Here is a 21,303-nt window from a genome sequence, read left to right on the forward strand (position 1 = left end):
CCGATTTTTTTTTTCACCAAAAAAAATTAGAAAACAAAAATTTTTTTTTAAAAAATTTTTAATTTAATAAAAAAAATTTTAAAATTTAAAAAAAAATATTAAAATAACAATTCGAAAAATTTTTTTTCCAAAACATGAAAAAACAACTTTGAAAAAATTAATACATTTTTATTACCTAAAAATATTTAAAATTTGTATTTTGAAGTATAATTTGATGAAGGGTATATAAGATTCAGCACAGCCGAATATAGCTCTCTTACTTTTTATTTATATAAATATGGAATTAAAACTTTTAAGAAATTTAATAAATTTATTCGTTTTAATCGATTATTCTACAAAAAATTTTTCGAATTATTCGTTATTCGAAAATGGTAATTTTTAAATTGTTGGAGTAATTACTCGTAAGAAGTTATTCGATTAATCGAACGATCATTACTCAAATGAGTAAATAATATAAAAAATGCCGCTTACACTAAATATATAACGTCGAAAAATTAACGACAACTCTTTCAAAGCTTTAAAAAATATTATTTAAATTGGAAAACCTTTTAAACAATCAAAGAAAATGTACCATTATTTACTTAATTTAACAACTTTCAAATGATGTACGGCACGAGTTCTGGTTTTAGCTAATAATGGAAAAATCTAATTTTTAAGGGCCTGTCTAATGTACATACATATTTATGTAAGTTTATGTGTATCTAAATATTCTCATTTTGTATGAATATTTACACATATTGCCTGTTCAAATTGCTGTAAATATTGCACATACTCATACGTAAACATTGGCAACAAATAATTTATGGGGTTGCAAGTAACAGAACCACGGGAATGAACAACATACATACACTCATGTACATGTATTATAATGGAAAAAAAGAGTTTCGAAATTATTTTGTAGAGAGGGTAAAAAATAAAGTTGGTACATTTTTGAGATACAATACATTCTGAATAGTACCAACCTTTCATTAAAAATAAAACATGAAGTAAAGTAGTCCAGAACGCGACATTCCTAGGCATTTGAACAGTAAACAAAATAATGAAATATCAATAAAGTTTTTACTTGTTTCATTTTTATATCACTAAGTTTAGTGCAAATTTATTTAAATATATTAGCAATGAAAATGGAATCAAGAACGCAACAAAAATAGAACTCGATTTCGACTGCATTTAGAAAAAAAGAAAAAATCAGCAAATTGTAACTTCATTTTTAAAATCATGTTGAAAAAATTGGATTCGATTTTAATATCACCCTAGTACCCAAAAATATTAGTCTGACACCCACCTTCAAGTTTACTGATTCAACTATGTATGTCCGTCCATCTAGCTAAACCTTGTACGCAAAGAACAGGAATCAATTTTGAAGATATTTCCATCAAATTTGACATATGCTTTTTTTAACCCAATTGAAACTTGCTTATAAACATGTCCTCCAGAAATATAACTTTTTTTCTCTCCAAATAAGTTTTATATTTACGGATGTCATGTCGTTTAATTTTACGATGATCGGTCCATAATTAGTCATACCTCCCATATAAGGCCCACTTCGGAAAATAACTTTAATCAGCATAAATCTCTTAAAAATGTTCGCAGCCACATACAACCTAACAGGAATAAGATCCATATAGACATAAATAACAAAACCTAATTGAATGGCGATCGGTCCATAATTGATCATATCTGATTCAATCACTCACGAATATAAATTATTGAAGTTTTAAAAGAAACTAGTTTTTGCTCATGTACTCAGTATAATCTTTAGTCTTACTTGTTTTTTTAACTTTTAGTATGACATTTATAATGCGACATATTTTCCCGTCACGTTTGTTATAAGATTTAGTTCAATTAATTTCAACAAATACATCGAAATGCTTTTTAAATAGTAGTTTAATAACTAAGATGGTAGTGCAATTTCTGTATTTTTTACAACTCCTTTAACTTCTTTCCTCCTCTTTTAGTTTTTTAATTAAAATAATATTTAGTGTGATTATTATATGGATGAAATCAAAGGATGTTGCATAACCAAGTCTCTAGTTTTTTGGAAAAATAATACTTTTTTCTTTTTAAGTTATCTAAAAAATTTCTAAGAATATTTATAAGGAATTTGTACTTTTTGCAAATATAACTATAACTAGGAAACCATTATAGATGGCCCAATATGTTCTTAAGTATTTTGTAAAGGGTTCCAATAACCCCGGCCCTGGCATGGATATTTTTAGCCAAAAAACTAAAAAAAAACAAGTAAGAGTGCTATATTCGGCTGTGCCGAATCTTATATACCCTTCACCAAATTATACTTCAAAAATTTCTAAATTCCAAATTTTTTTTTCCGATTTTGACCCATTGTAGGTCCAACTTACTATGGTCTTATATACGTCGTTGCAAATGTCTTCGAAATATCTATCATTAGATATCCATATTGTCTATGTTAATGTCTTAGTAATCCAGATATAGGTACAAAATCGAGGTTGTCCTGGTTTTTCCCCATATCTCAGCCATTTGTGGACCGATTTTGCTGATTTTAAATAGCAAACTTCTCGAAAGCATGTCTGACAGAATTATTGAAGATTTGGATCCCGAAGATATCTGGGGTCTTCAGAAAATTGATTTCAACAGACAGACAGACGGACATTGCTTAATCGGGTCGGAAATACTTTATAGGGTCGGAAATGAAAAATGTAGAAATTACAAACGGAATGACAAACTTATATATACCCTTCTCACGAACGTGAAGGGTATAAAAATCCCAATTTGGAGATTTTTCAAAACTTTATTGGGAATTTCGGGATTCCTAATAATAAATTAAATTGTAAAATAAATAAAAATGTAACTTCAATTTGAAATTTTTTAGACAAAATGTGTTTTTTTTTCGTGAAAAATTAATTAGGGAAAACTTAAGATCTCGTAGAGAATTTAGCTAACACTTGGCAAATTTTATCATGATTGTTAGATAATTAACTCTTTTATGTTTTTGTATGGGGACTAACTAGGCCAAATTATGGGCCGATTTCAACCAGAACAGGTAATTAATTCTAAAACTATCAAAAACAATTAAGAGAACTATATTCGGATGTGCAGAATCTTATATAACTCTCACCAAATTATACTTTAAGATTATTTTTTTTTAAATATTTCTGGGAAAACAAATTTATGACAAAAAAATTATTGATCAAAAACAATTTGGGTAAAAAAATATTTTTCCGGATTTTGGCCTACTGTAGGTCCAACTTACTATAGCCTTATATACATCGTTGCAATGGACTTTGAAATATCTATCGTTAGATATTCATATTCTGTACATTAAGGACTTAGTAATACAGATATAGATCAAAAATAGTAAAAAAATCGAGATTGCCCCGGATCTTTTTTAGCAACCGAGACGGAAGAATTCCCGATATATTGATGTATGAATCATGTATGTAAGTTCTTTGGGGGCTAGGTAAAGTTGATTTCAACATACAGACGTACAGACGGACATATCGGGCTATATCGGCTTCGCCATTTATAACGATCTAGAATATATATACTCTGTGGGGTTGCAAATAAAAAATGTAGAAAGGATGAAACCAAAGTTAGACCTATTAGATAGTAATTCAGATAAAAATTTTCAACAAGATCGGTCAAGAACTCTAGGAGGTAGAGGGGGTCAAAATTTTACATTTTGGTCAAACATGTCATTTTTCTCATCCATGGAACATATTACCTATTGTTCTTAGCAAAATATGTCCCAAATAGTTAAGATAGCTATTTCTTCAATCTTTCAAAAAAAAATATTTAAAAAAAAAATAAAATAATTTTAATATTTTTTTTTTCGAAATCAAAAACTTTTTTGACTTTTTTTCAAAATGGGCCATTTTTTCTTAAAATAAAGAGTAGATATTTTCCTTGAGGACCTATTTGGTTACTTAGTGGGATGCGAGTTCGATATCTATCAAAAAAAAATTTTGTAACTCAAACAAAACATGCAATTTTTGATTTTTTTTGCAAAATCAAAAACTTTGTTGACTTTTTTGACGAAAGACCTATTTAGTCGCTTAGTGGGATGCGAGTGAGATATCTATCAAAATAAATGTTTTGTAACTCAAAATATGCAATTTTTGACCTTTTTTGCAAAATCGAACTTTTTTTTTAAATGGGCCCTTTTTTATTTTTTTTTGCTTAAAAGAAAGCTTGGGCCTATTCCTTTAAGACCTATTTGGTTGCTTAGTGGGATGCAAGTAGGATAGTATCAAAATAAATGTTTTAAAACCAAAAATTGTATATCTTGAGTTACAAAATATTTATTTTGATAGATAGACCCCTCGCATCACACTAAGAGACCAAAAAGCTCTTAAAGGAATGGACCTAAGCTTTCATTTGAGTAAAAAAACAAATTAAAAAAGAGAGCTCATTTTGGAAAAAAATTTATTGTCATAAATTATTTTTCCAAAAAAAAATTTTTTAAAAATTAAAAAAAAAAAATTGGAAAAAACTTTTTTTAAAAAAATTGAAAAACAATTTCGAAAAGAAAAAAATTAAAAAAAACTTTTTATAAAAAAAATTGAAAACAAATTTTAATTTTGTGTACCTATAAATATTTAAAAAATAATTTTTAATTATAATTTGGTGAAGGGTATCTAAGATTCGGCACAGCCGAATATAGATCTCTTACTTGTTTTTCCCTGTTTTCATCCCTTGGATCCGAGCCCTTCACCCCCTTAAATTTTCTTCTTTCTTGTTTTGTGTGATTTTTGTTACAATTTGAAGCCACAAAAGTACAATTTTTCCAAATTAGTTGGTACAATTGGTCATATATTTTTCGGCCTCACTGTTCTGTATCGTAGAAGCAAAAATATTGTATTTTTTTTAATTTAAATCCAAGAGAGCATAAAAACACAAACGTAAGAAAAATTATTAAAATAACAAGAACAACAGAAAAAACCTGTTGCTGGTCGATATTCGTCTGCAGACAAAAGTGCGTAGTAAAACATGCTTCATTATAATCGTCTGCTGGTATTCTATGGATTTATGTACCAGTTATTTTTTAAATTGATAATTGAGTACAGGGGAAGTAACCTCACAATAAAACAAAATAATTTAAAAAAAAATTGGAAAATTTTAAAAATTTGTTAAACTAGTTTTGTTAGGCAAATTACTTCACCTCACTTTGAAAAATGTTGCGCATAAATTGAACAAAACTCTTAAATATATTGGTATCCAAATAATATTTAGCAGAAAGAAATCACGGGACCGATATAAGGTTCACTTCCAAAAACCAATAAAATGTGTTTTGCTCATTTAATCAGTGTAGTATAATATGGTCGGCATTCACCGAATATACCTTCTTACTTGTTTTTAAAATATCTTAAAGTAACCATTAAATCCATAAAATAACCATTACGGATTTCATTAAGGGAAACCTTCCCCTGCTATAAATGAGAAATTGTTGCGTTACCTATTGATTTTATTTTAAAATTATCTTTTATACACACAAATCTGTATTTTTCGTAATAATTTGTGTGTATGTGTTCTTAATGTTGTAGTATTTATCAAGAACAACAACCAACTACCACAACAAAAATATAGTAGCAAATTTAAAACAATAACAACAACAACTTACCGCATACATTTGCTGACGTTGTTCCGACAGTAATTTTTCACTGGAACCTTTTAGCAATTGAGCCAACAATTCAGGCGTGGGCAGGATATTTGTGGTCGACGACGATGACGTTGAAGTGGTATTACTTGTTTGTCCTGATACTGTTCCAGCAGCTTTGTTGCCTGTTGTTGCACCATTACTGTGATTAGTTTTATTTGTTTTATTGCTACTTGTAACGTCTAGACTGCGTTTTTGCTGGTGCACATGTTGCAAGTGTGCCGCATTTGGTTTTTCGGTGCTGCTCATTGATTGACTGCGTTTGCTGTGTGTCTTTGAGACGGGCGCCTCGGAGGAAGCTCGTTTTTGTTCGCGTTGCAATATCGCCGCAGACTTAGATGATTTCGTAGCTTTGCAAGTGCTGGTGGTGGGTGTGATGGCCACAGTTGTTGCCACTGCAACGGGGGTGGTGGTTGTTGTCAGTAACTCATCTCTGCCTATGGTTGTGGTATCCAAAGTACTTTGACATTTCTTCTCTAACGGCTTTACTTTGATAATCGCATCATCGTCATCGTAGTGTTCGGTGCCAGCGGCGCCATTTCTGCTGCTACTACTGCTGACATTTTCGATTTGCGAAGGTGTTGAGGCGGCACGCGTATGTTGTGGCACTGGCAAATATGTGTTGTTCGTTGTTTTACGCACACGCATCGAATTGGAATAATGGGGCACATTACTACGACCACCTGCGTCATCATGTATAGAACGCTGGCGCCTCGGTTGTATGGAACTGTGAACAAAAAAAAAAAGAATATATGAAAATAATAACAAAAACAACACATATGTACTCAAATTGAAAGAAGTGTATAAAAAACAAAAAAAAAACATTAAAAGTGTTAAAAGACACTTGTAATTCAAATTAGTTGTAATAATTATTATTGTGTAAATAAACATAATTGTGGCACGTTTCCGCTTCTTTCGTTGCTCTCAACATTAGTGTCAGGATAATTTTCTTTTGATTATGTTTTAAAATAAATTGGAATATAATGAATTTTATGAGAAAATTCATTTTAAAAGTTTTTATTTTTATTTATTTCAATCGATTGTCTTATAATCAAAATTGATCATTCAAAAACACTATGCAACAAATTTCGGATCATCGCCGCCAACCTGAACAAATTCAATGGGAAATGAAAGTTCACAATTAACTTAACAAAACTGACAAAGGTTTTTGAAAAGTTAGCTCGAATTTAATTTTTATGGCCTCTTGAAGTTGGTCCATTTTTAATTTATTTTCAGAATGTTATCTGAATATTTTGAAATTTTATTTTTTTTAATTTGTTTGTTATATGAAGTGTGTTTAAAAAGTTTTATTTCTATAATGAACTCAGTGTTGACATTTTGTTCACTGGAACCAATATAAATATTTTAAACTATATGGTTCGAAGTCTTTTTGATGTTGATGGAATCTGTAAATTCTGCGTATCATCACTCTCATCTTTCGAAACCGATTCCATTTCTGCTTCACTCTCTAAATTAGCTCCATTATCATCTTCATTTATTTGTTCACGGTCTATAAATAAGTTTTTACTCCACCAACAAATTTCCTCTAGAACGGAGTGTGGCTACTTTTTCCCTCGCTATCTGTATCAATATAAATTAATAATTTTACATTTAAGGGATTCAAACGGTCTCCTATTAGGTCGTATTGTAATAATGTCCTATAATATTTTTGTAGTTTAAACAAATTTTTGTTGGGTTTCAAACAAAAAATGTATAAACTAATAGGGCTTTTTGAACTATGTTTATTGGTTTGGCATAAAATAACTCTTTTTTTGTTTGCAGCACAACAAGAATTTGTTTAAACTAAAAAAATATTTTAGGACATTATGACAATACAACCTAATAGGAGACCGTTTGAATCCCCCAATTATTTCAAATGGAATAACAAGTTGGTGGTAGCGTTCAAAAATTGCCCAACTTTTCAAAACCCTCTGGCAGTCCTGTTTACTTAATGGTCTACTTTCATTTCCCATTGGAATTGTTGAGGCTGGTTTTTCTTGCTGCACAGTGTAATCAATAGTCTAAAATTGTAAATAAGTTCCCGAACTGTTAGACGCAGGGCAAATGGGGATTGTAACCGAGGGATCACTCCAATAAGGTACTCGTACGTGTTTTAAAGAGGCCTGTTCAATCGACAGATCTCAATCCCATGGAAAACCTATGGCAAATTGTAGATCGCAAAATACAGATTCGATACAGATACGATTTAATATTTAATTGGTTGAATGGATTGTCGCTGTGTACATAGCTTCGAATTAATTATTTCAATTTGAGCTTAATTCATTAAAATCTTCAATCGAAATTAAAAAAATATCAGCCATTCTATTATTTAAATAGAATTCATTCGTCGTTGAATTAATTCATAATGAATTTATTTAACCTTTGAATGATTAATTTTTTTAATTCAAAACTACTGCAAATTGAATTAAACTATTTGTGTACCCTTTACCTTCGTGAGAAGGGTATATATAAGTTTGTCATTCCGTTTGTAATTTCCACAATATAATTTTCCGACCCTATAAAGTATTTATATTCTGGATCCTTATAGATAGCGGAGTCGATTAAGCAATGTACGTCTGTCTGTCTGTCTGTTGAAATCAAATCTGAAGACCCCAAATATCTTCGGGATCCAAATCTTCAATAATTCTGTCAGACATGCTTTCGATAAGTTTCCATTTTAAAATCAGCAAAATCGGTCCAAAAATGCCTGATATATGAGGAAAAACCTTGATTTTTGACCTATTTTTGACCTATATCTGGATTACTAAGTCATTAATATAGACAATATGGACATCTAATGATAGATATTTCAAAGACCTTTAAAACGACGTATACAAGTTGGACCTACAATGGGTCAAAATCGGAAAAAATATTTTTTAACCCGAATTTTTTTATCACCAAAAAAAAATTTAAAAACCAAAAAATTTTTTTATTTAAAAAAAAAAAAAATATTAAATTTAAAAAATTAAAAAAAAAAATTTAAATTACAATTGAAAAAAAAAATTTTTCCAAAAAATTAAAAAAAAACAGGAAAGAAAATTAATTTTGTTTTCCTAAAAATTTTTAAAATTTGTATTTTGAAGTATAATTTGATGAAGGGTGTATAAGATTCGGCACAGCCGAATATAGCTCTCATCCTTGTTTTTCATTCAGTTTTGTTTTTGATTTGCTCTTAATCATTTAAAAAATTAACTGACAAAAACTGTTGCCACAAACATATATATGTTTACTGTAACCATATATATGGTTGAGACAATCATGTGAATCGTATGTTAACCATATTATGGTTACCACAATCATGTAAATGGTTACTGTGACTATAATATAGTTAAAAAACTTGTAACACTATATAAATGGTTACAGTAACCATGCCCAATTATATTTTTTCTCTGCGTGTACTTAGCTGGAACAACAACCGATTAACGAAACTGACGCAATCGATTGAATTCTTATGGCAACATCATATATGTATCCGAGGACCCGCTACAGCAGACTTCGCTGGAACAACAACCGCTTAAACTGATGCAAACAATAACAATGGATCTAATGGCAACATCGTACATTGAGACGCACGAAACTCCAATAATTAGGACAGTGCAATCTACATGCCAAATGCCCCCAAGTGGGGTAATGGAGAAAAAACAAGTTAGAACGGTATATTCGGCTTTGCCGAATCTTAAATACCCACCAATTATAGGCCGATCATTATAGAATTATCTATAGCGATTTTGGTATTTATGGGGATTGTTTATGACGAATTTCAACTTAATAGCCATATTTATAAGACATTTATGCTTATTTAAGTGATTTTCGGAAATGAACTTTATATGGGGTCTACGGTCAAATATGGGCCGATCCACAAAAAATTTAGTGTTGTGATTTCTTTTAGCACGAAACTCATTGTTGCTGAATTTTGTATGGATACTGCAATTCAGAAGGCATTTATAGACCATAGAACCATATTTCGAGAAGAAATTTGTATGGGGGCTAGGAGATATCATGAACCGGTTCTTATAATTTTTACTACAGTTAGTCCTTTTATTGTAAAAATAACGTGTGTAAAGTTTTATGGTATTATCTGCAGTATATTTACACAAATAACCAAAAATATGTGAAAATTGTAAATTTTTTTTAGGTTGTATCACATTTTGGTTCATAGCTCTGGTTCTACTGAACCGATTTTGCTGATTTTCAATACCAAACTGCTTAGAACAACAATAAAAATATTTTTTGAGAGTCTACCAATTTTGTTTGCGTATTTTGGACGTGAGCGTGTTTTACACAGACGGACAGACAGACGGACATGGCTCAATCGACTTTCATTAAGATCAGATCTCAGATGAATATTTCTCAATGTTACACACGGAATGACAAACTTATATATACCCTCATTCACCACTTGTGGTGGTGGAGGGTATAAAAATATATATCGTCTACATTAAAAAATCCATTGCTACTACTTTAACAATGATCTAAACATCAGGTTACACAAATACGTGCTTTCTTAACTATTGATCTGATTGAGTGTTAAATATATGTCAATTATACAGAAACTGTTTATACTTGTAATATCGTCTTCTTTCGTAATTAGAGATTCATTCGGATTTCCATTTAATTATATCTAATTTAAAACTAACATACTTAGGGCCATTATTACAACTTGCCTTTAAGTTCCTAATAGTAAAAGTTCACTTTAAGCAATAGAAAAAGGTACCCCTAAAGTTAACTTTTACTATTTCGAACTGAAAGGCAAGTTGTAACTAAAATAATTTAAATTACATTTTCAACTTACACATCAGATTCCCTTAGGTCCTCCAAAATCTCCTCGAAATGCATTTTATTCGGTTTCTTCATTTCAGCCTCCAGCATCTGACCATAGGGACCCCTCAAGGGACGCTTGGAATAACGTTTAAAATCATAATCACTTAAGGCGGGACTGGTGCGATCGCGAGATGGTGGTGGTGTACGATCACTTTCATTATCCGATATCGAATCGGTGCGTAAGTAAGGATAACTTTTATTATTGCGCGGTAAACTTATATGTGAAGTGCTTAACGAGACGGGTGGTGAGGCCAAAGGAATATCATCTTTTTCCTCAGAACTTTGCAAACTAAAACTAGCCATAATGGGATTTTTGGTGGTCCACACCGGTGAGTTTTGACACTCGGCTTCGGGGGTGTTAAGATCAAAGGAATACAAAGAGGCGGGTGTGCGATTGTCATCTGTCAAGGGACTGTTTATGTACATGATATTATCTTCCGGAGTATCTGGTTTAATGGCATTCAAATTGGCTATGGTTATGTCTAGAGCCAAAGTTTTTGGCACCGAAGGGGAAATATCACCTTCAGCATGATCATGCCAGTTTTCTATGTAAATTCCCTTGCGCCGCTTGGACATGTCAGCCTTGCGCCGTTCATCAGCACTGTGGCGAGTGGGTATGTTTTCCAAAGAAGCTCTTTTTTCATTGATTAACTCCATGTCATCGTGACTGTAACGTTTTTTGACATCCGGACTATCCAAAGAAGCCTGTCTTCTTTCCACCGAAGTGGAATCTATACTAGAATCCATATTTTCATGTCTGTCTTGCTGTTTGCGCAAAATGGCTGTCTCATCCAGTTCATCAGATGATCGTGACACTGAAATAGTGGGCACTGTTTCATTTTGTGTTTTCGTTTCGGCATTTTCCACTTGACAAACATCTAGAGATATTAAGGGTTGTATGGTTTCGGGAATCACATCAAATTTCTCGGGCGTAGCCTCTACCCATTCTTGTGGAGGATTCTCTAAACCCCATTCTTGGGCAGCACACTCATAAACCGGTACTGGTATGAGACAAGTAGTGGCAGTTTGTAGGAAATTGTCGGGAGGAGATTCTAAAGGTATTTGTTCTTCCATTAGTGTTGCCAGATTAGGTTCAAATATATCATTGAGGGGATTTATTAATGGTTTAACTTCTTGTTCCAGAGCTTCTTCGAAACTATCCGATCTAGCTCCCAGATAGGTAGTGGCAGTTTGATTTTCCATTAGAGAGGCTAGATTGGGCTCAAATATATCGTTGAGGGGATTTATTAATGGTTTAACCTCTTCTTCCAGAGTTTCTTCCAAAGTATCCGATTTAGCTTCTTGTAGATCTTTCGCTTCCACTGTTATGGGTACTTGTGATTCATCTATAATGTAATCATTGTCTGATTGTATGGTATCGGTAAGAGATTCCATTTTTGCATGAGCCGCCACCATGGTAGCCACACAAGCAGCCTCCACTTTATCAGGTACTTCCTGTATGGTATCGGCCATAAATACCTCTTCTTCGGGTATTAAATCGGGGGACTCCATGACATCCTCTAATGTCTTGTCCTGGCCATAACACAAATTAATACTGAGTTCTGGTTTCCCTTTTAAGGGAATATATATCCAATCAGGTTGGGGTTTAGCGTTTATTTCTTTAGCTTCGTCTTCCTTTTCCTCTAGTTTTTTGCGCGGCCAGGTGAGATTATCCACAACACTATTGAATATGGAGCTGGAAGGACTGGTATGATCAACTGTTTTCTCACGCCTTAAACGATCTCTTAAAGCACTTAAGGCTGATTTCTTATAATTACCCGCCGCGTAATCTATGGCCGAAAATGAAGCCGAACGAAATGGTATGCTCTTCTGACAATAGGAGCCTATAATCGTGCGCGATTCTGGTTTGTCTAGTTTCGTTGCAATATCCGTACTACTTAGCGAATCATTAAAATCCAAATCACCATCAATCTCATCAGCAGAAAGAGCCGCAGTAGCAGCAGCGGCGTTGGCAACAACATGTTCTTTAGTGTTGCCTGGTGACAGCGGTGGTGGTGGGGGAGGTGATTTTGAATTTTCTCGTTGTTGCTGTTGTTGTACCAGCAATTCCAAATTGGAGAGACTGACGTTTGTTGTGATGGTGGGAGAGGAGAGTGGCGATGTTGTTGGTGTCATTGATGTGGTGGCTGCTGTGTGCTTGGAATCTTGTGTATTGTTTACGTTTAATTGCGCGCGACCCTTGTGCTCCGCTCCCTCTTCGGGCTTTTGTAAATAGCTCGAAGATTTTGAGGTGCTGTTGTTGGCATGTTCATCTTGATCCATGGGCAATATATCATCGCTGTTCGACGACATGAATGACAGCAGAGTTTCGTTGTTGTGTGCAGTAGCTTCCGATGTCGATGATGATGATGATTGCACTAGTATTGAGGTTGGTGGTGTGCCCGGCAAATGATCATTGATATCCGGTGTTTCTGAACTCTGTGATGGTGACTGCATGACGGCTGATCGGGGTTTACGTGGTGGTGGCACGGGCGGTGGTGTGGGTGAAGACCGATTTCCTCCCACCCTTAACAATTCCGTTAATTCGCGTAGTTTTTCTGTTTTTTCGGCAGACTTGCGATTTTTCGATGAACCGCTGGCTGTTGCTGTTGTATCGCTAGTACTAGAGCTGTTAGCGGCGTTTGTATTAGCTGATGATTTTCGACCAAATGCCAAACGTTGAAAACGATCCAAGGTATTACGTCGTTTTTCCATAGTGATCTACAAGGAAGATGAAAATAAATATTATTTAGCAAAAGCCAACAACAAAAAATTTCATTAAAATATATGAGCAAAGAATTTTGAGAAAACGCAACAACTGTATTTGTTGATTTCATCAATAAATTTTCCAATTTTATGTTTTTTTCCACCATTTCCATCATTTCAAGAGTACGTTAACAATATTTCTTGCTCTCATCTTAACGGTTTTATTACTTTATCTTTATCTCTCTCTATCTCTCTTTCTCTTTTTGCAAAAAGCTGTACATCTCTTGATCTTGTTTCCATAAATTTACGTTTAACATTTATTTAGTCTATTATTTATTTCCCTTTTAGTTTTCTTTTTTATTTTAACTCTCTAATTTATTTACTATTTATATTCATACAAAAAAAACAAACAAACAAAACAAACCTATGAAAATTCAACAACAACTACTTGTACAAAAGGAAAATATCGCAATCTTTAAAACGGAAAACGAGAAAAACAATTTATTTTAACGTAATATAAACATTATTGGGGTTTTTCTATGTGGCAAATACTTAAATATTGTACGTAAGAGATATATAATGTGCCATGATGCCGTACGTAACTAGAAATTACTTGTACTTTAATATTAGGGTGGCATTTAAAAAATGGTATAAAATCGAAAAAATTAATTTGACTCTTCTAAACTGCTGGTCCCATTGCAAAATGATATATGGGGAAATTGTAGAGGAGCATATTGGTTTTAAGAAAATGAAATTTGAAACCACCTTATTAGAATACAAGCTGTGCAATTCAACCACCTCTAGTTAGGAAATCATTGTACAGCTTGTAACTTTCAACAGATTTGAATGAATAAAACTTGTTTTAAAAATCTTTGAAAGAACTTACTTTATAACAAAGTTTCATTCATTGAAATCTGTTCATATTTGTACAAGTTGCAAGCTGTAGTTTTCCAGGCCAGAAGTGGTCGGATTTGACGCCTGCATCTCAGTTTATATTCCAAAGGGACGGTCACCAATTTAATTTTATTAAAGCATATGTCTTCCTTTACGATTCGTTCATAGAAAATTTTGCAATCGGACACGTAATTTGGAAGATTATTTTATATCCTTCGCCATGAGTGGCAAGGGTATATGTAAATAAGTTTGTCATTCCGTAGATAGCGAAGTCGATATAGCCATATCCGTCTGTCCGTCTGTATGTTGAAATCAACTTTCCGTATCCCCCAAATAACTTACATACATGATTCATATATCAATATATCGGGAATTCTTTCGGCTCGGTTACTATTTAAAATCGACAAAATCGGCCCACAAATGGCTGAGATACAACCAGGACAACCTCGATTTTTGCCCAATTTTTGATCTACACAGATATATGTAGATCAAAAATAGGACAAAAATTACTAAGTCATTAATATAGACAATATGGATATGTAATGATAGATATTTCAAAGTCCATTGCAACGATGTAAGTTGGACCTACAGTGGGTCAAAATTGGGAAAAATATTTTTTAACCCGAATTCTTTTTTCATCAAAAAAATTTTTTTTCATAAATTCTTTTTCCAAAAAAAGATTTTTTAAAAATTCAAAAAAAATTAATTTTGTTTAAATAATAATATTTAAAAAAAATATACTTTTATAAAAATATAAGTATAATTTGGTGAAGGGTATATAAAATTCTGAACAGCCGAATATAGCTCTCTTACTTGTTATTGATTGACGCCACTGTGTGTCGTCTATATAAACGTTATACGATTTTGCTCAAATGTTCAGCATTTGGTTTTTAGATGACGGAGAACATTTTTAGATCTTGTCAGCATCTTAAATAAAGAAGGTGTCAAATAAGGGCCACCCTATTGTACACTCATCTTTAGGTGTTTTGTTATAGATTTTGCCATGTTTTGCTTTCAGCTGTTTTTTCTTTATTCAGTAATGGGCCAAAAACATTAGAAGAACATTTGAATTCTCTTTTGTGTTAATATGCGATATTACGGCCACAAGTTGTTTATATTTACTGATGCTGTCTTGTGTACAGTGGGTCATAGGTGGGCAAAATTTCGACGAAAGTTTTAGAAAGCTATGCTAGGAACATCTCAGAACATATTACTACTGTTTTTTAAGTATTGTATTATTTTAGGACATTTTTTTCAAACCATTGTGAAACATTAATTGTTATTCGCTCTATAGTTTTAATTGCATATTTATCAAGAATATTTTAATTTGGGAATTTAAAATTTATTAAAATTAAATTGTTGATTTGGTCTTCTTTAGTGGCGTGGAACGATCCACTGAGACTAACCGAATACGTTAAATTCTATCAATCTCTCCAGTTGTACCAAGCTATATTCCAGTTGTACCAAGCTATAGATGCACTCTGAATAGTTATACACTTGAGGTTATACTTGACACTCATTTCCCCGGCTTCCTCCCAGTCAGCGATGAGACTGTGAATGAGGCTGCTGATTCAGTTGCTCCGTATGTTAACTCTGTTCCGGTGAACAGGGAATGAATCCAATGGGCTATCAAAAGCTTCGACCGGTTTAAAGGAGGTAAGGCGACTCATACTAAACCAAAGGATTACAGACCAATTAGTCTTGAAACTTAACTGTTGAAAACCCTAGAAAGGGTGATTGACGTACACTTGACTATTATTACGGAACTCATCTCTAAATCCCAACATACCTATACCAAAGGCAGATCTGTGGAAATACAGCTCCACATTCGTTAGTTGGCTCTATTGAAGAGTCGCTATCACATAACGATAATTCAATTGTTGCCTTCCACGATATTGAACTCCTTCATCAATATCAGGCCATACTATCTGCGATGGAAGAACTTGGGATTGATCTATGTCTACGCCGAATAGTCGAAAATATACTTGGGTATAGAGTCATATGTGCTACCTTAGGCGGCATTAGTGTTTCAAAAGTAGCCAATTATGGAACCCCATAGGGAACTGTACTATCGCCACTTCTGTGGAATATGGGTATAAATTCTCTGCTGCTCATATTGTATATTTCTGGATACAATATCTAGTTGTATGGAAGGATCAAAACAGTCGCGTATGCTGATGATGTTTCGGTATTAATATCTGGTATATTTCTGGATACAATATCTAGTTGTATGGAATCGGCTTTAAATACACTGAGTGAGTGGATTGTTTCGAGTGGACTTAGTGTGAAACCTACTTTATGCTACCTAACTTCTGTACTGATCTTCTGGTGGAAATTACTACTATTAAACGTGCATCCAATTGACTGAGGTATTAACGAATATCTGGTGACATATGTATATTGTTACGTTTTAACCTTTTAAAAACGCTGGATTATTTCCTTTAAATAAACCGGATACTTTTGATTGCAAATAAAAGCCGTTTAGTAGTTTAAAAATTGTAACAACTCTTTATTTTAAAATGTACAACAGCAGAATTAAATAGTCGCAAAGTGTTTTTTAATACACGTTTATAAATTCGCAGAGTTACAGACACACTTTATAATGTACACGAATTCACTTGAAAATACAGCACAATTTAAGGCACTCAGTTGATGTTTATTCGAATAGCGTCTCTGATAAACTAAACTCACGACTGCAACCATGGTTACTATTTATACACATGCCATCTCTGGTGAACTTTCTATAATGTTCTTTAACTGTCAAAACTCGTATATTTTTCAATTCGAATATACGAGTCGCAGCAAACATTCAGCGTTGCCATACTTACGATCAATGATCAACTCAAAGCTTTTATTCAATGTTAATAATGCCCACATACAGAGAAACAACAAGAGCGGAAACTAAAAAAAAACTCAAACAAAAATTTTACTTAAAATAATCACACATACGAGTGTTGTTTTTGTTTTCAAATAGTTTTATTTACTAATACATTCTCACCACTTAGGTTTTTGACAACTGAGTTAGGTCTTTGACAGGAGAGTTTCCGCTCTATGTATATTTCTCTATGCCCACAGATGTTACAGTTTGAGAGGCACTGATATTTGAAAGCATTATGCAACTTTAAATCAGCCGTTAAAATCGTTATATTTGAATTCAAGTACAATTTCGTAACAATATTAATAGCAAGGCTGCAGTTAACGGAATAGCGGGTGCCTTCACTTAATTGTGAATAAATTCGAAAAGAATCCATAAATTTTTATTATCGATACCTCAGTTTGTTTCTAATACATGTGGCTTTGCGATAAAGTAACAAATTTGAAAAATTTTCTGCCTCTTTCGATTTTTCATGATTTTTTTAAAACAAACAAATTTGCTATTTTCACGTAAGAAATATATTTTCTTGCTTCAATTTCTTATTATAACCCCGAAACTACTGAACCGATTAAAACGCAATATTTAAACGGATTAAAGGTTATGTAAATTGTTCTAATTTTATTTTAATAACATCAGACTAACCGTTTTTGAGTTTTCATTAAATTTATGGAGAAACGTCTAAAAAATTCATAATTTTACCTAAAATTTGTTTAAAAATACCATATTTGTAATTAGGCAGTAGGGTATTCAAGTTATTCGATTTTACTCTTGTTCGAATAATACGAATAATTCGATTAAGAGATTTTAACTTAAATTTTTTAAAAAAGTAAATAATGAAGTTTTGATGTGGGATTTTTAATATTTTATTGGTTAAGAAAAACAAAAAAAAAACTTTAAAGTTAACAATTCAAGTATTGGTAATGTTAAAAACATTCGAAAACAAATTAAATTATCATCAGAAATATTCTGATCAGATTAACTCTCGAACAATCTACAAAACAATTGACTAGCAAACTCTTTAGTTTCCGTTTTGGAGCTATGCCTTAAAAAATTTTATCTAGTTGGTCATGATCCTGAATTCAAATACAATATAAAGGCATTAAGAACTTTTTTATGTCATTCATTAATTCGGGTTTTAAATTAATTAACTAATTCTTTAGTAAATTAATTATTCACTATTTCAAAGTTATTTATAACAAATGATATTATACATCAAGCTCTATTAACGTTGCCGAATCTTTGCTTAATAAAGTGATCTTGGGAATCTGTCCAAAGTTTGATATCATTGTCACTGAACGTGGCTAATTTGATCATGATTGATGCATTTACAAATTCGTAAAACGTTTATTACCATGTTAGACAAATATGTTCAACGATGTTGAAAATCATGTATAAGACGAACTCCATGCTTTTCTTGCAACGTTAGTTTGCAATATTTGTGTTTATCATTCGATTTATTAAATATTTTGCAACACTTACGTACGCGGTTAATAACATTACTTATATACGTACATTTTAAGATCATGGCCTTCATCTATTTCAATGTATTCATTATAAATGTCATCCTCAATATCACTTTCGACTACCGTTTCAAAATCACATTCTCCATCACATTCAACTCCACTTTAATCTAAGTTAAAATTTTGATTATTAATTGCGATTTTTCTAATATTTCGCCATCTAAATAACAAATATTTTATCCCGTACCTTTTCTTTTCATTGGTTCAAGTCCTAAGTTAAAAATTTTCAAAGATTTGTTTTTAGAATTGTAACTTCTTGCAGTAATATTTATATATTTATGGAAGGAGCTATCGAACACTTTTCTACAGTGATCGAATGTCCCTTTGTCTTTAGTTATTTGTCGAATTTCAGAAACAATACAATTTTTTGTAGTCATTATCATAGAGAAAACACATAGAGCGGAAAATCTCCTGTCAAAGACCTAACTCAGTTGTCAAAAACCTAAGTGGTGAGAATGTATTTGTAAAAAAAACTATGTGAAAACAAAAACAACACTCGTATGTGTAACTTTTTTGAGTAATTTTTTTGCTTGAGTCATGGTCATTATTAATTATTTAAATTTGAAATTATGAAAAATGTTAATCGATTTAATAAATTTAAATATATATGAACATTTATTCGTTTTATTCGATTATTCTACATCAAATTGTACGAATTATTCGTTATTCGAAAATGACCATTTTTAAACTGTTCGAATGATTATTCGTAAGAAATTATTCGATTAATCGAACGATCATTAGTCGAATGAATACCCTATTAGGCAGCCATGATGCATCAAATCTATTTAGTGGTTATTCTTTGCTGATGACACAAGCCATGTTTACCACAATCATGTTTTTTCTCTGCGTGTAGCAGTGTTGGCTACCTATTCAAAATGATTAGAAGGTAACGATAATTTGAATTATTTCGGTACCGGTATTATATTACAATATTTATTTATGTTCATTAAAATTCTATACACATGTTTAAAATAATAATAAATTCAGTCACAAACTGAGATCTATACGAAAATAAATTCAGAATTATTTAAAATTTTCTCCAATACCACCCCACTGTGCAGCAGTTTAATAATATAAATAAATCTTGTGTTTTTTTTACAACTAAACGAAACAAACAAAAAAAATAGCTTGTTTTCCTATGGCCTCTTGTTGTAAAATGCTGTTCTCCCATAAACTGAATTGTCGAAATGCATATTCATACATTTACATACAGACACGCACACACTCATCCTAATACAGAGAGAAAATGAGAGCAAAAAAAAACACAACAACAGTAGCAGCAGCAGCATTAACCGTGTATGTATTAAATATAGATTTATAACACTAAAATATAAATACGTATTTGTACATAAATACGTAAATATATGAATATTTGTACATTATATACTATTTATATACATAGATACAAACTTACACATGAGTATCTGTGCATTCATACATATTCATACATATAAACACACACGCGTTTAGCGAAAAAAGAAAACACAAACAAAATTTGTATTATTTTTCTTTTTATTCTTTTCTTTCTGATGTTTCTTAGACTAAAAATCTTTTTAGCATATAATGAAAATATACAATGACAGACAGACGGACGGACATACATTGGAATATAAACATACAAACTTACATACATATTCATAAATACATATGTACGTACGTATGTATGCTTAGCTTTATATTTTAATGGGAATATAGACAAGATAAATTTCATGGATTTCCTATAGACAAGAGTAGGAAAAACTAAAGGAAAATAAATAGCTGAAAAATTTACGTATGATTTAAATTGTGATTTGTTTTTAGTAGTTGTTCATAGAACAAGAATAAGAAGACGTTGAATAGAAAAAAAAGAAAAAAGCGCAAGATACAACAAAAGTAGTAAAAGTGGAAAAGGTCTTAAATGACAAAGATTTTTTTTATTTATTTTTAATAACTTAATAACACTAGTCGTCATCCAAGAAGGGCTCCTCGTGCAAACCATATTTATACCCTACACCACCACAGTGGGAAGAGTATATTGGGTCAGGGCTGATGTATGTAACAGTCAAAGTAACTTTTTGAGACGATTTAACAATGTCCGTCCGTCCATCCATTCATCCGTCTATCCGCCTGGATGGCGATCATTGCAAAGTCTAGATCACAATTTTAAAGATATTTCGATAAAATTTGGCACAAGGACTCCTATTGAAACTGGAAAAAATCGGTCGATTATTTAGCCTAGCCTCTATAATGAAAAAATCCTCCTGATATAGGATTTTATAGTCCACTAGCTGAACCCGTTCCGCGTTGCTGGCCTTTAAAAAACATCTGTTTTATATTGCATTTTGATTTTAATATCGGACAAAACTAAAGCACGGACTCCTCCTATCTGACTTCCAACTCGAAACAATTATTATATTAGCGATATGACGCACAGTGGGGCAGAATCAACTTTTTTTAAATAAATCTGGCATTTCTAGACGGCTGGTCTGATCGAGATAAAATTTGACATGCGCGTAGAAAAGGAGTATCCGAGTTCAAGTTATTAAAATAAACCCTACAAATTCTCCACGGGCGGCGCTATGGGGTCTCAAAGTAGGGTACCTTCGACATGTAAAATTTTAATGTCATTATTTGTTTCCCATTTTTGCCATTTTTTGTTTCCCATCTGATTTAAAAGATTATTATATTGGAAAGCGATCAGCTAGGTCTTGAAAAGACATGCTTGCGTATGCCATTTATCTCTTATAATTTCCGAGTTATAAGCATTTAAAAATTTAAATTTTAAAATTTTGTCATACCTTGGTCTGCTTTTTTAAAAATATAGGACGTACTTTTGGAAAGAATGGAATTGAATTTTTTTGTTAGTGAGACAA

The 21,303-nt window shown here is 32.1% G+C and overlaps 1 protein-coding gene across 2 annotated transcripts in view; it reads right to left on the reverse strand.

Moving 5' to 3' along the window:
* The window catches only part of LOC135957872 (uncharacterized), a 301,876-nt gene that overhangs the window by 69,801 nt on the left and 210,772 nt on the right, over nucleotides 1-21,303 (reverse strand). For both annotated transcript variants that reach the window (XM_065508702.1, XM_065508691.1), the window contains exons 6-7: nucleotides 10,428-13,177; nucleotides 5,600-6,362 (exon numbers count right to left, since the gene is read on the reverse strand). In XM_065508702.1, coding sequence (XP_065364774.1) covers nucleotides 5,600-6,362; nucleotides 10,428-13,177 — 3,513 coding nt within the window. The remainder of the gene's footprint in view (nucleotides 1-5,599; nucleotides 6,363-10,427; nucleotides 13,178-21,303) is intronic.

The sequence above is a fragment of the Calliphora vicina genome, chromosome 1 (genome assembly GCF_958450345.1).
Source record: "Calliphora vicina chromosome 1, idCalVici1.1, whole genome shotgun sequence".
In the NCBI taxonomy this organism is placed as follows: Eukaryota; Metazoa; Arthropoda; class Insecta; order Diptera; family Calliphoridae; genus Calliphora; species Calliphora vicina.